Source organism: Tauraco erythrolophus, chromosome 7, assembly GCF_009769465.1.
Source record: "Tauraco erythrolophus isolate bTauEry1 chromosome 7, bTauEry1.pri, whole genome shotgun sequence".
Lineage (NCBI taxonomy): Eukaryota > Metazoa > Chordata > Aves > Musophagiformes > Musophagidae > Tauraco > Tauraco erythrolophus.
This window is the reverse complement of record NC_141471.1, coordinates 15,107,880-15,122,539: the sequence shown is the minus strand read 5'-3', so window position 1 is coordinate 15,122,539 and position 14,660 is coordinate 15,107,880. Positions and strand designations below refer to the sequence as shown.

Here is a 14,660-nt window from a genome sequence, read left to right as displayed (position 1 = left end):
ATGAAGGTGGTATAAGAATAGTGTCTTATCAAGCTCCTATTTAATTTTTAAAGCTGATTTCTCAAGCGTGTGCTGGTGGGAAGGTCGTAGCAAGTTTATGCTCCCTTTTTACTTAGGTGTAAGTTCATCTGCTCAAGGCGTAAGTTCATCTGTTATGAATTATTCTCCTTCATGTCTTGCAATGTCATTATCAGTTTACTTTTTCTTCTCTGAATGCCTTTGAATTTGAGCCCACAACAGAACCCTTACTTTGTTTTCTTTTTTTTTTTCCTTCTCTCTCTTTCTAAGCTAGAGGTGCACATAAGAAAGGACACCAGTTTCTGATTTTTGTATGCTTTATGTATCTATGGATGTATTCATTCCAAATTTACTAAAACTGTGTGTGGGAGGTTGAAATTTAAGAGATTTGCATTAACAATAAAGGGTCAAATTCAGCACTATGTGGAACAAATGAAGTTCATTTCCTAATTTAAGAGTGGCATGATATTATGGCTTCCATATGCTTTCTGCTTATGAAGCTCCTTGCATTAGCAGAGTGTATTGCTTTAAAGATGTCTTCTGCTTCCTGGGGACAATCACAGGGAATACTGTTTGTTCATAATTCATAAGGAGTGGTTTTGCTTGCTAAGTTGAACAAGTTTGTTTGTGTAGTATAGTGTGTACAGGGTTTGTTTACACAGACTGCCTGGAAAGCAAAAGGCAGCCTTTTAAACAGAACCATCAGGTACTGAAGGCTCTGGTGAGATCCACGTGCCACCTTTTTAGGGAGCTTTGTGTTTCTGTGGTCTCCCTATACCAAATTTTGTACATCGAAATCTTTTCAGAGTGATGCTTTAACTAAAAAGTCAAAACTCTATTTTTAATAATGAGCTTCACATGTAATTTGGAATTTGGAATTTGGAATTTTGTGCTTAAATAGTGTTTTGCCTTCCTTGTGAAGGAAAATAAATTTTTGAACAATTAGTGACATTTTGTTTTACAGTATTATAATGTTATGGTTTTCTTCAGTGTTAGGATGGCAGACAGGGACGAATCATAGCTAAAAAGAAATGGTGTATTCGAGAGTCTGGCATCTGGCCTCTTCAAAAATTCAGCTTTAGTTTTATAATATGTTTCTTATTTTTTAAGAAGAAAAACTGAAAAATCAGCGGTTTTATCTGTGAGGTCTTGTGCTCTGACTTTATAGCTGAGTATAACTTTGTTTTCACAGAGATTTTTGAATGTTTATTATGCCTGTCTTTTTGTGCCTAATGACGTAGATTGAAGTCAACGAAGTGTCTAAAACAAGATTGAGGTTAATTCTTCATTAACACAGAAAAACAGAGAACCCTTTGGGGAATGAGAAAGCCAAAGGTCTTTTACTGAGACTTTTTTTTTTGACCAGTCTGTAATACCCAACACACTATAACTATTCAGACTTTTTGAGTCTCTTATAATTTCAAAAATTCGTTAAAACTATTTTGACATTGGTATTATCAATGAGATGATGCTTTTCCAAATAAGTTTTCTATGCATCTACCAATTTGTATGTATACTACTTTTGTTAGTTGTTGTTACTTGTTTAAAGTTAGTCCAGTGTTTATTTGAAGGCACAGATATCCCCAAAACTTGGCATAAATATTTTCTAAATTTTTTGTGGGTTTTAGTAATTATCTATAAATCAGTCATAATCCCTTTTTTAAAAAAAAAAAGTTTTAAATTGGTAAGTAAAAAATTTCAACATTATTTTAAAGCATATGTATATTAAAGGAAAGTTACCAGTTTTCTTAGCAGCCATGTATTTCTTCTGTTAGAGCAGAAGTAAACTTCCTTCAGCATCTGTAGAAGAATATCTTTAGGTATTTAAAATTTAAAACAAAATGCTGGTCCTTCAGAATCCCAAGCAGTGTTCTGTTTTCATAAAACATGCGGCCTTTCAGGTAGATATGATATTTTGCATGTATATTGTACTTTTTCAGAGTATCTCATAAAATCTCCTGCTAGTTTTTATCAGTCAGTGTAGACTCTTGTAAGAATACTAGCAACCTAAATAATCACCTAACTGCTTTTTATCACAGTGCAGTGAAGAGGGTGTTATAAGATCTATTACAAGATACAAAGAATAGGTTATTCTTCTGTAAATGCAAGCCTGTACTGTTACAGAGCAGCATAGCAGGACTAATTGTTGGTTTTAGTAAACATGTCTGTGTTGTCATGTTGAAGCACTTCCAGTTTGAAGTTCTGTTCCTTCGTGCACAGCAAGTCGTTCCACGGGTGAGAAACGAACTGCAGACCAGGTTCTCTTCCTTGATGCTAGTGAAAGCAGTAACAACAGTTCCCTTCTGAATCAGAGCAGAATTTACTAACTTAATAAATGGCTGCATCTCATTTTCCTTAAATCATTGCCAGAAGTGAAACTTGTTTGAAATAACCGCACAGTGGACTGAGAAATCTGTTGCTTGGGAGAGGTGGTCTGTTGAGAGAAAATGTTGTGCTTTTTACACATTAATTGACTGTAACCTAGCTCTGTGTTTGGAAAGAGGGTCATACTGCACCCTACCTCTCCAGGGGTCCCTTGTTTCATCAGAATCCTGCAGTCTTTGTCAATAGTACTCACCACCCTCTACGATGAGGTCAGGGTTATATGAGTTCTGGTTGGTTCTAGCTTGTGTTGGTGGCCTTGGGCAGACTGGACCAGACTATGGTGTCATGAGTTTATCAGTTCTTGTAGGTCCTACAGGATTACTCGTACTCATCTCCAGAACTCATCTCCAGTAAGTTTGCGGACAACACCAAGCTGGGAGGCTGTGTCGATCTGCTTGAGGGTAGGGAGGCCCTTCAGATGGATTTGAACAGGCTAGATCATTGGTCTGAGGCCAATGGCATGAGCTTTAATAAGGCCAAGTGCAGAGTCCTTCACTTGGGGTGTAAAAACCCCAAGCATCACTATAGGCTCGGGGAGGAGTGGCTGGAGAGCTGCCTGGCGGAGAAGGACCTGGGGGTGTTGGTTGACTACCGGCTTGATATGAGCCAGCAGTGTGCCCAGGTGGCCAAAAAGGCCAATGGGATACTGGCGTGTATCAAGAATAGTGTGACCAGCAGGAGCAGGGAAGTGATCCTGCCCCTGTACTCGGCACTGGTGAGGCCGCACCTGGAATATTGTGTCCAGTTTTGGGCCCCTCGCTTTAAGAGAGATATTGAGCTCCTGGAGCGAGTCCAAAGAAGGGCGACTAAACTGGTCAAGGGGCTGGAAAATAAAACTTATGAGGAGCGGCTGAGGGAGTTGGGGCTGTTTAGCCTGGAGAAGAGGAGGCTGAGGGGAGACCTGATTACAGCCTACGAATACTTGAGAAGGGATGGTGGGGAGGTGGGGGAAGGACTCTTTACATTAGTGATGGGTGATAGAACAAGAGGAAATGGGTATAAGCTTAGTCAGGGCAGATTCAGGTTGGATGTTAGAAAGTATTTCTTCTCTGAAAAGGTTGTCAGCCACTGGAATAGGCTGCCCAGGGAGGTGGTTGAGTCCCCATCCCTGGATGTGTTTAAGAAAAGGGTGGATGAACTACTTAAGGATATGGTTTAATGGGGGATTAGGGACGGTTGGACTGGATGATCTCTAAGGTCTTTTCCAACCTAGAAATCTATGAAATCTATGAAACTTATCGGTCAAGAGGAAACTGTGATGAATTGCCTTCTTAGCATATACTTTTCCCCTCTGTTCAGCTTGTTCTTTCTGTGATAACTGTTCCTCCGTCCACCCTATAGGTGCCTATAGAACCTCTTCACACAGGTTTGCCAGAGGGTCCCTGCATGACGTAATGCCATATCTGATAACTAATTGCCCACAAATTACAACTTTAGTTGTTTGTATGATAGCTAGTAGCTATTGTTGGTAGCATACCCTTGCTTTCCTCATTAGTAATTAGCATTTTGTTTATTTATGTTATGATTTTAGTAATTTATTTAAGCTATCATTTGAATACATTCCAACATGTGACTATATTACCAACAGTTACAGTTAGAAAAATAGCAGTTTTGTTTCTGGTAGTATGATCAGAAGGCAAAAGCCAACTAAAACATGAATTTATCACATCCAGTCTTGAGCTTGGCATAAATGTATGTATTTAAACCTACAGCTTTTATAAAAAAATCTTCTTGAGAGCAGATTACTGTTTTAAAATTACTGGAATGGGTTTATGAGAATAGTTTTCTTTTTCATTTCTACTTAATAGCAAAATAGATTAAATCTTGATTTTAATGTGTTTCCACAGGTATATCTTGAAAGACTTTTAACTTATGCAGAGATAGATATTTGTCCAGCAAACTGGAAGCGAATTGTACTGGGTGCAATTCTACTGGCATCCAAAGTTTGGGACGACCAGGCGGTGTGGAACGTGGATTACTGCCAGATCCTGAAAGACATCACGGTTGAAGACATGTGAGTGCCATATGTTTATCTTTGTCAATGAATGCCAAGATCTGTGTGTACGAGGGCCACAGGAAGTTCTCTCATAAATGATATAAAGTTTGCATACCTGTGTTGTATCTAAACGTGGTGGATGCTGGTAGATGGCATGAGGTCTGCTTGACAGTTGCTTACATAGAAGATATGAATTATTTTTGTTTTCTAGTTGACGTGTTTTACCACTGGATGTTCGTGCACAGTGATGAAAGCAGACCTGCAGAATATTCAAATGTATGACTTCACAAAAAAACCCACATCCTGTGAGCCTCCGTGCGTTCACTTCAGCAACTTTTACTATCAAGCTAGTTCTCCATACAGACAATAGACCAACATGTAATGCAGGCAAAAAAATCGTTGTGATCCTAATGACCCTTAAATGATCACCCACCTATTTATTGCCATTATTCAAAATCAGTTGGATTTTTTTGGGGTTGTGTTTGGGTTTTTTTCCCCTTGTATCCTGCTGAATTTGTTTCCAAGATGTTAAAAATCTAGCATTTTACCTTGCAAGGAGAAATTCTCATTTTTCCATTTTCCTGTCTGTTGGCATTTTTAAGAAGTGCATACAGTAACAGCATAGAGAGTTGTGGTATGTGGCTGGATACTCCTGATCATATTAAGAGTATATTCCAACAATAAAAAGAACTGTAGTAAGAATAGACACAATTAAGATCTTCATGTTTACAAGTACTGAAATGAATGCTCATTTCACTAAATACTTGAGTGCTTTTTTTTGGTTGGTTCATTATCAGGTATTGCATCTACTGGCTGAAGTGCCTGGGGTTTTTATAATCGATACGTTCAGGGCCGAGAGACATACTACGCACGCTTTCCAAGGTGCCCTTACCTGAGCTGGTGTGCGTGCGGGGAGCGGTACTGGAAGGGCTGCAGTTGGAATTGGCGCTGGGATGGTGCCGGTGGGGGCAGGGCAGGTGCCTCAACAGGCCACTCTGGCTCTTGCATTCAGGGAGTGAACTTTTCATTCCACTCGTGCACTCTTTTTTTTTTTTTTTTTTTTTTACGAGAACTAATAACAATAGAATCATTAAAATATGATTCTGTACAGTATGTTTCAAAGCTCTTTTAAGCAGAGCTAAGTATCTGTAATGAGAATTATATAGACTTGTCTCTGCTTTAACTCGCTTAAGTCAGGATCGCGGCCACTGAGGAACGTTTGCTGTGGGTTAAGCACTCTGGAAGGAGGGAAGTAGATGAGAAGAAATGTTTATATAGACAGAATGTTTTTTTGAATGTTTGCCATCTCAAAGCAGTGAAAGGACAAGCGTTTTTTGCTAAAGCGGCCCTAATTTAGTTTCATAATAGTTAGCTGTTTGATTTATAGCTGGTCTAAAAATGATCTGTAAGGGAAAGACTGAATGTTAAGAGTCAGCTGATTGCTTTAAATTAAGCACGTTTGTATGCTGCTAGATAAGACTTATAAATTGTAAGTAGCTGTCATTGCTCAAGTATTGGAAAAGTTATCTCTAAATCTTGTATTAACAAGCAATTTGTAATAAGGTGGGTTTTTTCCTGAGTCACAGTGAAGAACACAAAGCTTGCATTGCTGTGGTGTGCTGTAGGTACTTTCATTAGTTTTGGGGAAAATTCTGGTTTCAAAATAGAGATGGGGAATACTACAAAATGCCATTGCAGTATCTGTTTCAAAATATGTAGCTACTGCAGGGATAGTTGATGGTACTTCCAGACAGAATGAGATTTCCAAAATAAAAGGGGGGTTAGAGAGAGCAAGAAGCTAAAATCAGGCCCTTCACCTTTCTGTGTGCAATATTATTCCATGCAGAACAATTTCATAATGCTTCCTTGGCTATTTTGAGTGTTTCCTGAATGGTTTTGCTAAGCTACTTTTCCCTTGATCCTTTTCTCATGCTTTTGGGTATTCAGTGGCAGTAAGGGCCCTCCTCCAATCACTCCTCCTCCAAGGCAAATCTGGGAGCTTTTCAAGTATTTCTGAAGCTGGGACATGAGCTGAAGTAGGATGCCGACCAGCTTGCTGCAAACTGACAGGTTTGACTGTGCCGTGTGACAGTATTAGTCAGGAATATTTATTAATACAAGTTTTGAAGTTGCTGATTCTCAGGGCTTTTGTTGAAGGCAGGTGATGAGGCATACTGTGATGGTGTGAAAAGAAAGAAAAAAAGAGGTTATAGTTTTTGACAAACACATGTGATGGTGCTACTGTTAGAAGTTGCATTTGAGCTGTGTAACACCGTTACTCACGTGGCAGACCTGTGCTCCTGTGCTAACATCGGCCCTCGTTCTGCACTGCACGTTCCCTAAGCCAGACTGTGATGAGTTCTTGACCTCAAAGTTTTTAGCTTCGTAACCTTTTCTTAAAGATTTTAGGGTTCTCACAAACTGCAAAACCAGAAGCCTTTGGGGAGCCTGTGCTCTCTATATGATACTCAGTGATCTGGCTCATGAGCTTTGTGTTTGGGGCTCAATCCTTCAGCAAAGATTTTGGTGCTTGTTGACCTGATGTTTATATTCCGGCTGCCAGCTTTTCCGAATTTTTTTTTCCTTCTGTACCTAGTGTGGTGGACTTTTTTTTCTTTCTTATTTTTCAGATAGTTGGGACAATACAGTATTATTGTTTTGAAGTGCCTAGCTCTACACAAGATGAGGGCTTTCACTGTTTACATTAATAAGGCAGAAAAACTGTAGGTCAAAATCTTCAACTGCTGTGAATCATTCAGATAAATGTGTCTTGCAGAACATTGTGCAGACCTGTCAGTGCCTTATAAGTCACCAGCAGTACATTGAACTGTGCCTGAAAGCTAACAGAGGACTCAGGAGGACTGAACTGCAGTGTGTGTCTGTAGTCATGTACGTAGCATTACCTTGAATTTCTGTGGGAATTCAAGGAGTGGCCAGAGGAAGGCATATGCTAAAACAGTCTCATATAGATGTATTGGGGAAGAAGGGTATAGTGGCTAGTTAAAATTATGTTAGTTCACGTAAGAAATACCTGTATTTTTTGTTCTTTCTCAGCTGTACTTAGTCTGCTGATCTAACCTTTGAATCTGGGAGCTAGGTGATAGTGAGAATCTGATGCTATGTATTGTTCTTAAAGATTTGGGGATGCTCTTCAAAAGAGGTACAGCCAATGTCTTTCTCCATTAAAATAGTCTGTATGTTATCCATTAATGTAGACTTTTAGGCTTAGCTTGCAGAAGGTAAAATCTTGGCAGTATAAAAGGACATTTAAAGATAATCTTCTGTATTTATTGATAGATATCTTAAAATGTAATTTTTTTTGTTTGGATTTTTTAAAAGCTAGAGTCTTCAACAGGGTGAATTAATGTCAAAGAGTCCATATGCAGTTTTTAGATAATCTTTTCTTGTTAATTAATATTTATCATTATATAAATAAAGGATTTTGGCAGAGAGAGAGTGAGGGTAAGGAAAGACAATGATTATGATGTAAGAGTGATGTAAGGTAAAGAGTAAGAAGAGGAGAAATCACTCAATGTTGAAAAATTGCTGTACCAGTACTTTTTGGTTTTATCCTTCCTCTTCTATTGCCAACTGCCTGCACATTCCTTGCACACTTACACTGCAGTCAAAATGTAACCTAAATGCAATATCGTAGTCAATACCTGCTGGTAATGCAGCTGTGCAGTCCAAATACTCTTCAGCAAACATGTACAGCTTTTACCACCCATTTATATTTCTCATATCTTGAAATCACTGGTTTGAATATATCATATGTCCCTGCATAAGTATTATGAAGGATTTCTAGTTACCATGTAATTTATTAAAATTTCCAGTCCTCAATTTTGTTGATTTACTTATTTCTTAACATACTTTTTAATGTACTGATGTAGGTCATACTGTATTGCTGTACCAAAGTTTTCATGGGGTGAGAGCTCAAATAGGGCCTCTGTTCCTATCAGGTATTATGACAAACACATTTGGTTTAGGTACTGAAAAACAAGTTATCACCACTGTGAATTTTGATGGCACATCCTAGGGAAAAATTTCTTCATTCTGTTCGTAAAGAAAGATAAGGCAGTGTGCTGAAAAATTCAGGCTTCCCCATGACTAGTTTTAAATGATTGATTATGAAAGGCTAAATAGAGTAAATAAATTCTCCAGTAATTTAGGTGTTAATTTGCAGTGTTTATGAGAGATGTCTGACAAATATAGAGCATGTCAGAGTTTTGTGCTTGCATAGCTGTGTCTGCAGATCCACCTACTGGAGATACAGCAGAAACTACAAGAACATTTTTTTCCTGCTGGCTTTTCTTTACCAGATTGTGTGAACTAAACTGATAAAGGTGCCCTTCTGCTAGCAAAAGTTTGTGTCTGGGTTTGATTGGCATCACAGTAGCAGCTGCAAGGTGCCACATCTTTCATATTCCTCATTGGCGTACGTATGCTGATAGAACTTGGTATAGGATGATTGCATCTGGCAAGAATAAGAAATGAACTTGGTTTATACCATTTGCAATTTAAAGTAAATTACATTCAGAATGCACAGTCTGAAATAGTTTTCCCATTTATCTTCTTTCTACAGGAATGAGCTAGAACGCCAGTTTCTTGAGCTGTTGCAGTTCAACATTAATGTTCCCTCCAGTGTTTATGCCAAGTATTATTTTGATTTGCGTTCCCTGGCAGAAGCAAATAACCTGAGTTTTCCTTTGGAGCCCCTCAGCAGAGACAGGGCATATAAACTTGAGGTAAGACACTTGCTTTTTAGATTGCTCAGAGTAGGGATTTGGGATTTTTGCGTTGTTTCTCCCTTCTCCTATCTCTTCTGAAATATTCCCATCAGATGTTAGACTATCATGTGCCCCATTTTCCATAACTCTTTTGTTTGTGCTTTGGGTATTCATGGACATGGGGACAGTTTTTTGGCCCAGTTCACTTCATGCCATGTCTTGCTTTCCATTTCTTTTTCAGTTCCAGTTGTCTGAATTGACCTTGCAAAAGTGCATGCAAGTTTTACAATGACTTGATTCACAGTCTGGTTTTGTGCATTAGTTTGGTTTCTTAAAACTGATTATCCACTTGAAGGACAGAATATTAACAAGTACTACTGAAGAAAACTATTCCGTGTGCTTGTTATCTGCTACTGCTCCACTTAGTGTGGATGCAAGTCTGTTACCTCCTGTGGTGTTTTTCTCAGTAATGGGCAAACAGAAACGAGCACACATCTTTAGTGAATAAATCATGAATGCTTATGGACCAGAAAGCACTGTGTTGGATGGTCTGGACCTGTGAAATGCGGGGCACTGTGAATTTCCACAGACACAGGAGGAATTTAAAATCATCTGACAATTGTGGGCACTTTGCAAGACTAGAATCTATTTTTCCTGAGTTTTCTGATACGAGGTTTTTAAAGTAAGGGCATTATTGCATGAGAGTGTACACATTTTGTTACTGATTTTGAAATTTGTCATTAGATGCTAACTGCTTTTAATGTTGCACATCTTAAATTATATAACAGCTTTGCACTGGAGGTTGTTTGCCTGTGGGTTAGAGTGAGCTTTACATGTTCTGAAACTCCTAGTGCTCCTGTAAAAAAGGCAGGCAGTACTATACAAGTTTTCGTGGGGGTAAACGGTACGTGGGAAGATTAATTGACTTGTTTGTGACTGTAATGGGAACAGAAAGTGGCGGAGAAAGAATCAAAGCAGATTTCACTGAAGTTGTATTTCTCATTCTTTCTAAATACTCTTTCTAAATTTCACAGATAACTAATAAGAATGTAACTGAATTCTGTGTATGGAGAGTGATATAAATTTGCATCAGATTTTGTTTCTATTGAAGAGAATTTTAAAAAATTAGAATTCATTGAGGTCGTAATCTTAAATGAAAGGTAGTTTACGCAGTTATTCAATGGTGAGTCTTGATAGTAAGTGCCATTACATATATTAAAATCCAGTGAATTACTTTTGAAGAGAATTTAGCACACAGTGTTTCCTAACACTGTCATTCTGTATCACACATGATGTGTAACAACAGGTTACAAACACAGATAATGGTGATACCTCGTAAAACCTTACAAGACAAGAAAATGGAAAGTGACTGTAAATACCCAGAGAATACTGGTGATTCTTCTGTACTAACTAAAGAGAAGGCATATTTTAAAAGAAACAATAGAATATTTTTTTAAATAAATCCATATTATTAAAAATTTTCCCATGTTGGGGATGCTTTATGCTACTAGCAGAAGTTGGCTGTGAAGTATCCCTGCTAACCAAAGAGGATGTCTTCAGGGAAGAGGATGAGTATCTGCTGTGAAACCAACTTGGTCTACCAGCTCCTGGCCTCTGTGCCATGGCCAGAAGGAAGGCAACATGATGGGAACTGCCTTGTTCCCTGGCAATACCTGGTTGTCATTAGTGTGCACTTGAAACTAGTTGACACTGTAATTTATAGCCTAGTTCCTTGAGCACAGTTAAGCATTTAGCTTGCCAAGAGTTATCAAAATGCATTTGCAGCACTTTTCTACTTCTCTCCTGTGCTGTTCAGCCTTGAGTTCTCTGTTTTTAAAACATTTTTGCCTGGGTTGTCAAGTGAAGTAGATGTAGTACCGCGCAGGCAGTGGTATTTTTGATACTGAGAGAAAAGCTGCAGTCTGTGATGAAAGACAGCATATTCATAGCAAATATACATAGTCAGTGGAGGGATTTGCCTTGTCTGGTAAACTGAAAGGACCTTGCTCAGCCCTAAGATTTAAAACAACTTATTTACTTACGTATGAGATCATGAAAGATCTTGCATAGAGAATTGATTATATTATAACACATTTTTGCTACTTTGGCGTTTTCAAGCTATTTTGTGTACCTAAAGCAGGAGTATTAGATCTGGTGTGGCAGAATCTGTGTTGCTATTTCGGCAAATATCATGAGGTTGACATACCTGTGATGAAAAACAAAAACCAAAAACCAAACAAACAAAACCCCCTCAAAAAAACCCAAAACAAGATGACCAAGGACAAGGCTAGTAAATACTGTTCCCCATCAAATGGAAATGCTGGACAAGATCCATCGGTTTAGAGATGTTGTAAGAGGTTACAGTACTTGTTAAAAACGACATCGCTTTCTAGAGCATCTGCAGTGGATGTTTTTCCTTATTTAGTGTTCCAACAATTGGCATTTAAGAAGCAGTTTTGTCTTTTAAATTACTAAATGAAAGTGATTTTTTCTTACTTTTCATCAGCCTGTGGCCTAAAAGTGTCCTGAATTTGTTATACCCAGTAGCCAGAAACCATTTTCATGACCCTTCTTTTTTCTTTCCTGTTGTATAGCATCATGCAAGTTAAAAATGGCAAATAACCTTTCATTAGATCATCCAGTCTGTCTACCTGCCAATGCTGTTTGTTCCAACCAGCATATGTTGCAGTGTGTTTTCTCCTTCCTTTTAATTATGTCAAATGTCAAGGCTTCCTTTGCTTCTCCTAAGAACTATGTTCTAATATGGGAGGTTTTTCTGCCAAGAACGTTGGTGGATATCCAACCGTAATCCACTGTTTTCTAATTTCCTACTCATGCACCTGGTTATTCTCCTGTGTACTGAGCTAAATATGAGTCACATTCTGCTCTTTGGGGTAAGTCCACAAAACGTGCCTACCCTATTTCTGCTTGTGATCTTAGCACTGTGCTCGTTTCAAGGCTGGATTTTGTAAGAGCATTCATTAGTGCACTCCTGGTTTAACTGACTGTATGTTGTCTGAGCTTTTTATTGTTAGGATAGTGCTTGAGCACGTAGTTCAAACCCTTTGAACTACATGCTGTATTTTCTTGACCCTAAAGAGGTACATTTCCATAGATAAAACAGTCAAGAAAGAGAAGAAAAATATGTAAGTTAGAAGTAGAGAAGTGTCTTTATATCCCTTCAGCTGCCGCAGGGATTGATTGCAGTCCTGACTGTTTTGTGTGTTCAGAACCGTCTTAGCCAAGAAGCGAAGGGAGAGCAAAACTCCCTGGCTTTTTTGTCAGGAGTAACTCATTTGCTTTCCTTTTCGTTCTCCATGAATTAAGAACTCCTATCGTCACAACTGCTAGTTGTTCTAGTGATTTTCTTTTTTTTCCCCCCATTTTTCTTACATATAACCCTTCCACTCTTAGTGGTGTCTGTCCCTAACAGTGGTTTGTGGCTGGCTTGGCCAAAGCATTAGGTGAAGTTGCTCTCCAATATATGTGTGCTTCTGTTGTACCTACCTCTGGTCTTTGCAGGACTATTAAAAACAAAGGACTCTTCACTGCTACAACTTACTGTGCTATAGAAGTAAAGCTCAAGAAAGAAGATTATCAGTGGAGTCAAGCCATTTATTTGTATTGCTTTGTTTTGTAATGAAACACTTGTACTGGTTTTGTTTATGCAGTACTTTTTATTAAACATCCTATCTCAAGACACCACTTAAAAGCATTCCTGAGTAAAAAAAATACTGGTTTTGTTCATCTTAGTTTTTAATTTGACCTTGAGTACTCCTTGCAGTGAGCTTTCTCTGCGGTTCTGCGTGTTTGATCACCAGAGTTAACATCCCAACTGATGCCAACCATAGCCTGTCCCAGCCACAGGATCTCCAATAGACATGCTATTTTAGGGCACAGTATATTTGTGCATGTGAGGTCCATAATAATTTCTACCTATGTGTAGAAATCTGTGTTTAATTTTATTTTACCTGTATAGCTGTGGTCAATGCGATTGAGTCTTTTTCATTCTTTTGTCTTACAGGCCATTTCCCGCTTGTGTGAAGATAAATACAAGGACTTCAGGAAAGCTGCAAAGAAACGGTCAGTCAGTGCTGACAATCTGACTGTGGTTAGATGGTCCCCTGCTATTATCTCCTAACAGAGGAGACTGGAATATTCCCACGGACGTACTGTTTCATCCATCCATTTTTTTCGGGGTGGGCTGGGGCCGAGGGGATACAGAAAAAAGACTTTTGATTTTTTTATTTTTAAATCTGTCAAGCTGCCTTTACAGTGCCTCCCCATTGTGTAGCACACGAGTAAAAAACCTAGTGGAAGGAGAAATGGAGAAATCGGTGTTTGGGAGAGAAGATGGGCAACAATTTTTTTCTCACTTTCGCTAAAAGCTTTACCCTTTTTATGATGAAACAGCAAATCAGGTGCTTCGAAGAAGAAACTAAATATGAAGTAGAGGCAGAAATATATTTAAGAACTGTGCCATTTTCTAATATGCTGTACTCATGAAGAGAAATGGCAGCATGAACACAAACTATGTAGTCAGATGACTGTGCACTAGAGGAATGAAGTTGGGAGAGTTCCATCTTTAAGGTTTCTCTTAATATCTTTTTTATTTTTTGTTGTTTTTTGTGTTCCTTGTTGCTGCTTCCCAGGATAAATTCTTCCCCCGGCACAGCAGCAAATACGAAGTCTGTATTTACAGTAGCACAAGCCCCTGAATAAATAGCGTTGGGTTTTTTCACTGCACTTTTCTCTGTAAGCTGTCTTATTAGCATTATTATTCATAATTATTATGCATATGTTATATTTCTTGTATGCCTTTTATTATATTTCAAAAGAGAGAACATGACCATAGTGCTGAACCAAAAGTGTGTACAGGGATCAGAAGATCTTCGTAATATCATGATGCGTTTTATTTATAGTATACTTGGGTGAGTGTGCCTTCCTAAGTTCTTGGAATCATTTATTTTTCCTTAATATAAAGATACAGATATTAAAGTATTCAGATGATGATGATAAGACTTGGGCCAAATCTCTGAAATTTGCAACAGATCTTGTAATCCTTTTTGCAGATTTTCATAGCATTAGAAGTTTAGCAGAATTCATTTTGAGAGAGATTTTTTTTTTTATGGCCTGCCTAGTTCATTCCTTCACCTCCAGGTCCATTGTTGCAAGCAATATTCTCAATTTTTATATGTTTACTTTAAATCAAAGTGAGTCTGTTTGTATAAAATAAAAAATAATAAAAAAATTTGTTCCAGTGAGAAGGCCTGTAGAAGAGCAGAATGGAAATCTTAACAAGGTATTTGTCACAAGTAGATTTGCTTTTGAAGCTAAAATACCAACCCTCGTTTTTCAGCGTAGGTGCTTATAGAAAGTAGAACTAAGCGAATTGTGAACATGATTTTCAACTCTGATTATTAAGCTCTTCTGTTGTTGTTACTAGTTCCCTCTTACTGTGGCTGTTGCCCCCTTGGAATTTGTAAGAACCTTTTATAGACAATAACTTGTCAGTATAAGCATATTTGCTTTGT

The 14,660-nt window shown here is 38.2% G+C and overlaps 1 protein-coding gene across 3 annotated transcripts in view; it reads left to right on the top strand.

Annotated features, from left to right (window-relative positions):
- CCNY (cyclin Y) overlaps positions 1-13,330 on the top strand; it is a 124,507-nt gene extending 111,177 nt beyond the window's left edge. For all 3 annotated transcript variants that reach the window (XM_086614559.1, XM_086614556.1, XM_086614558.1), the window contains 3 exons: positions 4,251-4,417; positions 8,982-9,144; positions 13,151-13,330. In XM_086614559.1, coding sequence (XP_086470685.1) covers positions 4,251-4,417; positions 8,982-9,144; positions 13,151-13,267 — 447 coding nt within the window. In that variant the 3' untranslated portion in view covers positions 13,268-13,330. The remainder of the gene's footprint in view (positions 1-4,250; positions 4,418-8,981; positions 9,145-13,150) is intronic.
- Positions 13,331-14,660: the final 1,330 nt, after the last annotated feature.